Here is a 12,292-nt window from a genome sequence, read left to right on the forward strand (position 1 = left end):
GAAAATCTGGTGACTCCAAAAAAAGGGGGAGCGACCACATCGCGATACGTAAGATTTTTATGTCTTCGTTTATATATATTATAGATATACAAGTCTATTTAGTAAAATTATAAAATATATTTTTATAGATATTAAAGCTACTGTACTTTCTTTTCAAATTTCTTTCCAAAATATACTTTAGTTTATTAATATATATAGGTTAACCAATTAATTTAGGAGTGATAAAGATACATTTAATTCTAAGAACATCATTTTGGAAATTATTTTTAGAGCAACACTATTTTGGCAAATACTGTTGCCCACAACACTCTTTTAAGAAAAAACTCAAAAATTTGATACGTTTTGAATGAATAATAATAATAATTTTTTAACCTTAGAGTATATACACTTTTAATCATTTGACTTATAGAAGTTCCCAAATATTTGTTAGTATCTTTTTAAATAAGGGGGTGTTTGGTACAGAGAATGGAAAAGGAGAGAAAATAGAAATGGAAATGGAATTGTAGAGAAAGAGAATTGGTATGGAGAATGAGAATCATTTCTCTTGTTTGGTACACGAGAAAATAAACAGAGAACTCTTCCATACCCAACCCCACCTCCACCCAACCTGACACCACTCACCACCGCAGCCCCACCACCACCAGCACCACCACCACAGCCCCACCACCACCACCAGCCCCACACCACAGCCCCACACCACCAGCACCACCACCACAGCCCTTTCTTCAACCACAGCCCACCACCACCGGCTGCCGCCACCAAATCCCCTTCTTCAACCACAGTACACAAGAAATTAAAAAGATTCAAATTTTTGGAACATAAGATATAGAAAAAGGAGGCTCAGATCTGTCATCACTGCCTCTTTGGAGATTTTGTGGTGGTGGTTGTGGTGGCGATGATGATGATGATAATCAGAAGCCACCTGCGACCACCGCCGATTTCCACCACCACTGTCACCCACCTGCGACCACAATCACCCGACCATCTGAAAACCCTAACCTACCACGAACCACCACTTGAAACCCTAATCTCCGTTCACCCGTACCACCTGCAACCTACAACCGGTTACCATCTCTGTGTTCACCACTGCGAACGGCGGAGACGGGGTGGTGGTTGCAGACTTGGAGACGAGGTGGCGGTTGCAGACTTGGAGACGAGGTGGTGGCCGGAGACGAGGTGGTGACATGCTATGAGGAGGCTGCTGAGAAATGGATTTCTTTTTGTTTTAAAGAGAAATGGAATTCTCTAGTTTTAGAGAAATAGAAAGAGAAATAGAAATGAAAAGTGGAAAACAAACAAAAGAAATATTTCTAATTCCATTTCTCCCCAATCAAATCCCTCTACCAAACACCCCCTAAGTGTTTAGCAAAAATTTGAAACTGATTATTTGATGCTTAATTTAAATAATTATTATATAATGAGAATCAAATGATTTATAAAATTATTATTAGTTTAAAGTTTAATTCCTCGTAGATTAAATATGTAAACCAGACTTACCATAATTTTAACCGGAGTCCTGGAGTTGGTGGCTCAGTTGTAGAGACAAAATCTATAAAAAACTTAAGATACTAGGTTCGAGTTCATAAACTAATAAGAAATTTGCGTATCAAATTTTAACCGGACAATAAGAGGCAACATATATATTATAGTCTGGAAGCAATATATTGTCCGGTATACATAAGTTGCATAGTTTATATTACATAATAAACATGTACTTATTAGCAATTAACTTGCTTAAATCCAGCTACCGAAAGCGGGATCTCTGCAACTCGACTATTAAGCCGTTCATACTCGATCGCCTGAGCCCTAGGCGCAACCTTCTTGGGGAAAAACGAGCATATACATCCCACAAATATCAAAATCCCCGCAAGTATCCAACTAAATTGCAAGTTAGCAAGTGCCCGGGACCTCAACTCGGCCTCGTGGGTCCCACAAACGACCGCGCCATGCATGTCACTATCCCCACCATGACCCAACCTTAAGGTGCACCCTTTAGGGACAAGCTCAGGGACCCACAACAAGAATCCCATGTTAATGAACCACAACCCTTGAAACACAACCGAAATCGAAAGAACAAGTGATGAAGGAAAGCTTGATGGAAATATAGTGGTTGATATCGCGGATAGTAATGATACGAACACGATTAGTTGCATTAGCCAATGGTAGTAACCCTCGAGCCCATGATGGTCAGCCGAGTGATAATGAAGCAAGAACAACTCTTGACTGAAAACAGAAGCCACAAAGATCCCCGAAACCTCAAATAACATGTCGGATTTGTTAATGATTTCGGTTACTAGGGTGAACCCTGCGTATATGGCTAAGTGGAGAAACATAGTCACGTGCTCATAATTATTGAGCTTAAATGCGAACGAAAATAAAGGGTAGTCCAAAACTTGCATAACTATGGAGAATATTGAAAATGAAATGATTAAAAAAAGTTCCATGTATTTTAACTTAGAACCCGAGGTTGTGAACGGGTGCCAAAAGCTTGATCTGAACTGGTTCGGGCCTTTCAGGTGATAGGCCCGAACTGTGTTTATGGTGTGCCATAAGCCTAGGAGGGTTAGGGCCGAACCCGGGACTAGATGTCCGGCAAGTGTTCCCATGGAGTGTTGTTATGTTAATGTGATGTGTAGTTGTTGAGAAGAGATTGTTTGGGCATAAATATATGAAGGTTCAATCATGTAAAAAGAAGAAAAAAAGGTTGATAGCAATAACCTAAAGTACTAGTGCATGGTGATAAGTGAATGGTGCATGTGATTTCCACAAACACGTAATTAGAAAATGACATCCATATCTAGAGAAAAAGATTATAACAAATGTCCTATCATAATTTCTAAGGGGCATATGTGGGTAATAAGTTTAGTTATATATTTGTGTGTAATCCATTATTATTATTTAGTAATTTAATTTGATAAACAACCTTGTGAGGAAGAAAGATTTCATCCAACATGTGACAAAATAATCTTATAAAACTATTTTTAATAAGGTATAGCATTATTTATACAACCTTGTATTTTTTCTCTTCTAATTATAGTGTGTGTATATATTCATGAGTGATTATATTGTATATCAAATTATTATAGAAAAATTTATTTTGATATATATAAATATATATTCTATAATAATTTTATTTTGATAAACCACCTCGTGAGTAAGAAAGATATTTCATCCAACACGTGACAAAATAATCTTACAAAACTATTTTATATAAGGTATAGCATTATTTATACAATCTTGTATTTCTTTTTCCTTCTAATTATAGTGTGTGATGAGTGGTTATATTTTAGATCAAAATTTCCAGAATTTTGGTATCAATATTTTTGGTACGATACCAATAAAATATAGAGAGAGCATATTGTAATGGATATGGGTACTGTGACTATTGTTTCGGTACAATATTCAGCACCCATGATTTGAAAAATTTGGTATTGGTATTTTCGGTATTTAGGCCGGTTAGTTATCAAGTTATATTCCATATCAATGATGCAACCAAATTATTCATTTGAATTTGAATTTCGTATTATCTTTAGAAGATTTCACAGTAAAATTATTGTATATTGATTGATTGGTGATTCAAAGTAAGAGATATATCATTATCTTTGAATTCAAGTTTAATGTTTTGAAAAAGAAAAGAAAATCAATCACAACAACTTATGGCTAAAGATAAGGAGATAAGCTAGGAGAATAAGTTTTGAATGCCAATAAATTGCCAATAAAACCATACACAAATATATAAAATTCTATCGTAGTTCCCTGCATCAACATCAATTATTTGGAGGTATGTTTCTAACCCAAACTTAACATAAGTGATGAAAGAAGATCGATCTACCCCCCCCCCCCTTTTCTATGTTCCAATTTTACATTAAAATATTTAGGGGATTTTTGATGGTAGGAGGATCGTTATAGCGACAAAACTGTCGTGGCGTTGCCATACATTTCGTCACTATAAAATTTTCTATAGCGATGACATGCAGTCTCCATAAGGCTCACTTGGTTTATGTAGTTAAGCTAGTTAAGATCGGTTTTATTTTCCCATTAAGTAATTTATTGTTTTATGTATGCGTATATATAAAATTAATTGTTCATAAGGCTCACTTGGTTTATGTGGCTAAGCTAGTTAAGATCGGTTTTATTTTTCCATTTAGTAATTTATTGTTTTATGTATGCGTATATATAAAATTAAATTGAACTTCCTTTCGATTAGCTTTTATTATCTTGATGGTATTTCCAATCTAAGATCTAATTTGATTTTTGTTGTGCTATTATGTTTATCTTTTATACTCCAGATATATAATGGGATTAACTGTTACTACTATGCTTTGTTCCGGAGGCACATGGGAGCGAAATGGCGGAGTTATTGAGTATACACCGTTAGGATTCACGAGACGTTCCCTCGTGTTTTCAGATTTGATAACATATAAGGGATTTAAATCTAAAGTGGCTGCTAAGTTAAACCTAAAGAGCGATTTTAAGATTACTTATCAGTTTCCTTTTTCTTCATGGAATCAGAATAGATCTGCCGTTGAAATATCTGATAGCCAGGACCTTAAGGTATTTATCAAAGAGGCACTCAGACTTCAAATATCACATGGACCAGTTACATTGTATGTTGTCGAGCTTGGTCCGAGTGGTAAACTTGCTACTTAATGCTTAATCCTAGTAGGCTTGTCATCGTTTTTATGTTTTCCGTTGGTAAGTAAATTTTCAGTGATGCCGTGTCTTAGCATCGTTTGTTAGTAAACTATGTTTTGAGAATTTATCTTTAGTTTCTAAATTTATTTGATTGTGTTTGTTGGTGAACTATGTTTTGAGATTTATCTTTAGTTTTTAAATTTATTTGATTGTGTTGTTTAATTTTGAAAATATGCATAAATAGTTGTTACAAAACACACACCTAAACTAGTTTTATATCATAGTACTATGATATAAAATGTAGTGAAAAAAAAAAACAAATTATGAACATGTACAATGAACATAAATTTACACACCATTCTGTTTAGTGTATATGTCAAAGGCTATTGTGTTTAAGCTAAAATATTTTCAATACATAGTCATAGACTCATAGTGATTATAATATGTCTTTGTTGAAATATCGCAATTAAAACAAAGTTAAAAACTTAAAAATACACAAAATAGCTAAACCACTATTTTTGGCAGCATCACAAACTATAAAACAAGATGCTAAGACTAAAACACATTAAGTTGAGTCATTGATTCTGGTCACCACGATGAACAAAAATGGTCAAAAACACTTTTGTATGGTGAATATTAACTAGGTGAAAAGCCTACCGCAACGCGAGTTCGGTTGGTATTGGGTTAACACAGCGGAACTAAACCAAAAAATAAATCTATTAACATATAAACACAACCTGAACATTGAAGCGGCAAACCGACGCGAACTCAATCGATATCGAGTTATGGTACCAGAGCAAAACTTGAAAATAATTCGTTAACACCCAAACACAACAAATTAACATATTTAAAACAATAAAAACTTGCGTCTTGCACCGACAAACCGACACTAAATCGTAAACATAAATTAGTAACCCCCGCCCCTACCCACAAATAATAAATAACACAAAAAGGAAATCCGCTTTAACGATGAACTGATGTAAACTTAAATTAATAAGGTCATTGGCCCACAAATATATTTAAAATAAACGAAATAATAAGTCACCCACAATCATGAAAGAGTAGAGCCTACAAAAAGAAATCTAAACATATCTAGCATTTTACATCTAGCCATAAGTAACATTTGTTAAAGTCTGAAAGTAATTTCATTTAAAGTCTAGGTAAAGTTGACAGGAAAAAACTGTCACTAACAATCAACTATTTATCTTATATGTAATTTGCGAAGACCTTTGGGTTTTGAAGCTTTTGGTACATAAAAATGTTTTGAACTACTTTGATGGTTTAATTCGTTTCGTGTCAATTTTGTTCTAATTACAACACGAAACAATCTTACACAATTAACATTCTTTCAAAACAAAAAATATGTAAAACGAAAAGGTTTGTTTTTACTAATCAAGAAAACTAAATGAGGTAGCACGCTATGCAACTAGACAATCAAACTAAATATTTGTATTAGTACTAATCAGACAATGAATTAACAAGTGATTATGTACAAATAAAATATCAAACAAATTTTCTTGAAATGTATGATGTACTACCAATTGTTTGATTTTTCTTAAAATGTAACGTTTCATTATACATAACACCCTAAACGGGAAAATATCATATAAAAGAACTTTTTTAATGTAAACTAGGTTAAATACCCGTGTATAACATAGGTTGAAATAAATAAATTTATTCAAACAACACTATGTGAATTAAAAAACATATTTTAGTTTTTTTTATAAATTTGCATAATATGATGTAATAAATTACACAATAAAAACATGATTAAAAGAAATTACATGTTGATAATTCATGAATCTTTAAATAATTATGTGTATACAACATTGGCAGTACGTTACTTTTTCTTTTTTTTTTTTGGTAATCACCCTCTCTGTATATAGTTAAGTGATAGTTTTTCTTATATGTTGGCAAGATTTTAGGCGAACCAATTTCGGTAGGAAAACAGGTGAAGTTGGTGCATTCCAAGCTTAGTAATCTTGATTTTGATATAAATTGTGTGGTTTGTACACGTTGAAATAGCATATGAACAATGAGTGTAGATAGACACCTATTCAAACACTTTCTCTCCACAATTGTTTTATGTTAGTAGATAGATTTTCAATCTTAACTGTTAAAACTTGTATATCTTTAATTACAATTATAAAAGAAATATGTTAAGTCATGTTCAGGGTTTATAAGTTTATAAAGTGAGACACAAGATTATTTAATGTATTAGCTTAACAACATGTATTTTGAAATTTAAATATATATAATATATATAAACGAAAACATAAAAATCCTACGTGTCGCTATGTGGTTGCTCCCCATTTTATTGGAATTATCAGAATTGCTTGATTTTTAAATGAAGACTTCTAATGCATTTGACCCGAATTCACGGGTATAGGTCTTACCAAACCCATATATTCCTTAAACGGGTTATAACATCTCATTAAATTAAAAAATATTTTCACCAAATTATTGATGTGAAAATCTTATAAAATAGGATATACTAAAAATTAATATCTTTTTTATTTTAAAAAAGATATATATATATATATATATGTTATTTAAATTAAAAAACCAAATTTATAGTCTAAAAAATAAACGTGTCTTGGATCTCATTAAACCATAAGTATATTATTAACTTTCATAAATTTTATTTATAATTAAAAAAATCAATTTTATAGTAAAAAAAAATAAACGGGTCTTGGGTCTCATAAAACCATATAGCTTTTAAACCGGGTTATAACATCTCATTTATTTGTGAAACAATTTGTCATCAAATCATAAGTATATTATTAACTTTCATACAATAAAAAATATAAATTCAAAAAATAAATAAATATTAGAACAAACAATATAAAATAACCCCCGTAATACGGGGGATAAAAACTAGTGTTTATATATATACAAATATAAAGAAAAAAATTACACTAATCGGTGGTGATTGTTATAGAGAAAGAACATTATAAGTTGAAAAAAGTTAATAAGCTAGTAGGAAGTTGTACAAATTCAAAGTGATAAATTACGGTTCATATTGTATGATAAAACTCAGTTGCTAATACAAAACTATACTCTAACTTTATAAGAGAATTCATATCGGAACTCTTATTCTCGTATATAAAATTTAACTAAAAAAATATTATTTAATCGTTTTAACAACATACAATTCGAAATTTTAACAATATTATACGAAAAAAAGAGTACAAAAAAAATATTGAATAAAGTAGAAAGAAAAGAATAACTTTTGTAAGTTTATTAGAGAAATTAGAATGTTATAAAACTTGGAAAAGTTAATATAGAGTTTTGTATTGTATAATATTTAAAACTTGGTTGCTAACACAAAACTATAATCTATACTTTAATTAAGTTTCATAACTTTTGTGTGTTCCTTACAAAGGCCTATTGTTTGACCTAGACAAAACAATAATCATACATGGGTTGTTTATAAGGCTGAGGGGTGTGGGGGGCGCGAGAGGGGGCGCGAGTGGGGACTCCAGCCAATAATATTGTGACGTGTGGCAGAGAGAGAAACTTGATAAGATAGGTGTTGGTTGTGGTGCTCGCGCCCCTGGCCCTGGTGTGGAGGGGCGCGAGAGGGGGCGCGAGCGGTTTATTTTTTTATTTTTTTATAAATGTATTAAAAAAACGTATTATTAAAAAAACAAGAAATTATTTAAAAAAACACACATTTTTTTGAAAATTCATAATAAAAAAAAAACATACTAAAAATTAAACAAACAATAATATTTAATAATAAAACTAATCTAATACAAGATCATCTGGTCGCCTCGCCCACAAATGTTCAACCAACTCGTGTCGAAGCTGTGACATCTGACCCGATCCGACCCGACCCAGGTACCCGTTTCTCTGACCCGATCTCTTTCTTTTATGATTTAATATTTATTTATACTTATATTTTACTTTTAATAATAATAATATACTTTTCCTTCCCGCCTCTTTCTCTCTCTTTCTTTCCGCCGTTCCGTCCCTCTCCTCTCTTTCCGCCTTCTTTTCCCTCTTGTCGCCGTCCCGCCCTTACGCCTTGTTTCCCTCTTTCTTCTAACTCTTTGCTTGTCCTTTGTTCCTTCCCGCCTAAGGTTGTCTGCGCAGCTCCACGCGCCAGACTCCCTTACAAGGAATCCTGCGTGAAGACCACCTGTTTCAGCGATACGCGAGACGAACTCTTCTCGCAGCGCGTTAAGAATTGTAATTCTTCTCGCAGTGCGCGAAGGACGGAAGTTCTTCCCGCGACGCGCTAAGGATTTGTAGTTCTTCTCGCAGCGCGCTAAGAATCGTAGTTCATCCCTCGACGCGCGAAGAATTATAGTTCTTCCCGCGGCGCGCTAGGAATTTTAGTTCCTCCCGCGGCGCGCTAAGAAATGTGACTCTTCCCGCGGCGCGCTTAGAAATGGTAGTTCTTTCCGCGACGCGTTAAGGTTGGTTCCGTCTGCCTTCGCGCTCGCGCTCTCTTGACCTTCTGTGTCAGCCTTCTCGCGCTAAACCTTTGAGTTTTCTTCTGTTTAATCTAGCCGTTTGCTTTTGTGTTGTCTTATCTTCTGTGCTGTTGACCTAACCTATCTAATGTCTGAATAGTTACTTTCGGCGCAGCATGCGTACCAACCCCCATTGGTTGGTAGAAAAAGTGACTGACATTATCTTTTGAGATCTGCTTTTGCCATGCTTGACCAGTACCTTTATCTGATCCGCCCATGCTTTTTACTGTTCCCTGACAGCTTTATCTTGCCCCCTGCAGCTGCCATATCTTTTGATATCTTTTGCTTTTGGAATCTTTTGCTTTTTGAGATCTTTTCCCCTTTTCTAGGGATTATGTCTCCTAGGGTTTTTCTATAAATAATAATAATATTTCATAACACATCACACACAAAACACTTAATCTCTCCTGTTCTCTTGCTCCTTGCTCTCTCTGCCGTCTTCCTCTCTGCCTCCGTCTTCCTCCTTGTTCTTCCTGCTTTTCCGGTAATATATATTATATATAATAGTTTACTTATTAATTATGCCAACTTATAATCAAGACTTAAAACCAATCGTTAAAACAATAATCTTATTTATAGGTTAACTTGTGCTTGTTTAAAGTTGGTTCTTGCTTTATCTATCACCGCATCGTTTATCAAGTGAGTTATCTCGTATCTAATCCCTTTTTATTTTAAATGCTTTGGGATGTTCATGTGTTCATACAAAACTTGAGTCTTAAACTTGTTTATGAACTTTAGTCGCGCAGTATCCCATGTGTTGAGGACGTTTACTTGGCTGTTTATTTGTATGTGTGTATCATTAACCGCTTTGTTCGGCCTATTCCGCAGTTCCGTTGGTACCATTAGTTGAACACGGGAGACCTATCGTTTACGGTTTTCTTTGTTTACACTTGCACAGATGTTTTCTCGTTTTTATGCTCAATTGGGAGCATGGATTGAACTATGATCTATGAACTATCTTAGGCTTGATCACAATCTGATTACACCCTTGTTAAACTCTAAGACATACACGTGTTGCGCGCAGATTTACTGTGATTATCTATGATTATCTATTAAACTTGATTTCTCACCAACACGCAAGTGTTTGACGTTTATTTTAACACATGTTCAGGTTTGCAGTAGCTGTTTTGGAGCTTGTGGACACGTAGGACGTTTTTACTTTTGGACCTAGAATTAAAATGTATCAAGACAAGTTAATGTTGTTTGAATGTTATAATTTATAATATATTGATTTATGTTCTTTATTTTCCCCGCTGCGCGTGCGCGATAAAATGTGTATTAATAAATATTGACACCAATAGTGTCGCGAGTAATGAAGCAATATGTGGCGCCCCGATGTATAATCCGCCTTTGGTCGGGGTGTTACAGATTGGTATCAGAGCTCGTTGACTTTAGGATAGGTGGTTAGACGTAACGGCCTAGAATACCTAAGAGTCCCTTCTCGCGCATGAGAGAAATCTCATGTTTGCGCGCTTATTGTTAATTACTCGTTATTTATGAATATGCTCGCACTTGCGCAGTATATGATTTTATGTTCTATTTCGCGATATTTCGATTTTTGTGAATTTCGATTTTTATTGATTTTACTTACATATTCGTTTGTTGGGATTGAAAATCCGAAAAGTCATGGTGATACATGAATAGTTGATTTTCAATTTCCATTTACGATTATGTTCTGAGGTTGGAGACTTGAAAAGTCATGGTGATACATGAATTGTCAACCTCCAATACTCATTTTCTTGTATGTTTTATATTGAGGATTGAAAAGTCATGGTGATACATGAATCGTCAATCTCCAATACTCGTTTGCCCGTATATTTTAAATTGGGAATTCGGAAAGTCATGGTGATACATGAATTGTCGATTCTTGATTCGAATTTGTTACCTCTATTAAGTCTGCATTTAGGATCATTTATTTTACTTTAACTTTTGATAGTATCTAACTCCGTGAAACCAAGCTTTATAAGATTAAAACTTTGCGCTAAAACCAAGATATTAACTAAAATTAAAACTTTTATAGAATGCCTCCGCTATCTCGCCGATTTCAGAGAAGAGAAGCCTCGCGCATGCGTAGACAGCAACGTTCCCAGGAAATGGCCGCCGCAATAGCCCAAGCCTTGAGCCAAAACAATACCTCCAGTTATAACATTAAGTCCTTTAATGCGGGTAACCCTCCGAAGTTCACAGGTCTTGAAGGAGCCACCGTGATGCTCCAATGGCTTGAGAAGATTGAAAACACTTTCCTCCATACCCAATGCCCCTCAGAAAGACGAACCCTATATGCTTCCAGTGTCCTGAAATTCAGAGCGCTTACATGGTGGAATGGAGTAGCTCATGCGCGTGGCGCAGAGGCTGCTTCTAGCATGACATGGGAGGAATTCAAGGAAATTCTTACGCGAGAATTCTGCCCTCCCAACGAAGTTAAGCGCCTGGAGGAAGAATTCTGGAACTTGAAGCAATACAGCGGTGAAGCGCGCGAGTACGCGACGCGCTTCCACGAGCTAAGCTTACTGGTCCCTCACCTTGTTACCCCTTCACGCCGAGCTTTTAACATAACCGCGCACCAAGCGCAAGCAAATAACGACGTAGTTAATGGTACATTTTTGCTTAACGGATTTTATGCATCTATGCTTTTTGATACTGGCGCCGATAGAAGTTTTATCTCTCGCGCCTTTGAGCGGAAGCTTGCGCGACCGCGCGATAACTTAAAAGAAGATTTTTCAGTTGAATTGGCTAATGGCGAAACTGTTTTAATAAACTCGGTAATTAAAGATTGCACGCTTAACCTTAACGAAAACGATTTTCTGATCGACCTCATCCCTATGCCTCTTGGAAGCTTTGATGTTATTATTGGTATGGACTGGCTCTCGAAGAATCGCGCCGAAGTTATTTGCGCCAAGAAATTGATTCGCATACCTCGAGAAAATGGTGATATTCATATTTACGGCGAAAAACCCTCCAGTGGTCTTAAACTTATGTCTTGCGCCAAAGCCCAAAGACTCATGCGGAAGAAGTGTATTGCATTTCTAGCCCATGTGGTTAAACCCGATGAAGGAAAGAAGCTTCGCGATATCCCTGTTGTGCGTGATTTCCCTGAAGCTTTTCCTGATGATCTTCCTGGTATCCCTCCCGCTCGTGAAGTCGAGTTCCGTATTGATCTTGTCCCTGGTGCTTCC

The 12,292-nt window shown here is 35.1% G+C and overlaps 1 protein-coding gene across 1 annotated transcript; it reads right to left on the reverse strand.

The window, feature by feature from the left end:
- Positions 1 to 1,604: 1,604 nt before the first annotated feature.
- On the reverse strand, positions 1,605 to 2,689 carry LOC143631395 (uncharacterized). The gene has a single exon (XM_077100169.1). The coding sequence runs from the start codon at positions 2,604 to 2,606 to the stop codon at positions 1,719 to 1,721; it is 888 nt and encodes a 295-aa protein (XP_076956284.1). The 5' UTR covers positions 2,607 to 2,689; the 3' UTR covers positions 1,605 to 1,718.
- Between the last annotated feature and the right edge of the window lie 9,603 nt (positions 2,690 to 12,292).

Source organism: Bidens hawaiensis, unplaced genomic scaffold (assembly GCF_021521415.1).
Source record: "Bidens hawaiensis isolate Kalapana, Puna unplaced genomic scaffold, B.hawaiensis_p1.1 tig00006068_1, whole genome shotgun sequence".
Lineage (NCBI taxonomy): Eukaryota > Viridiplantae > Streptophyta > Magnoliopsida > Asterales > Asteraceae > Bidens > Bidens hawaiensis.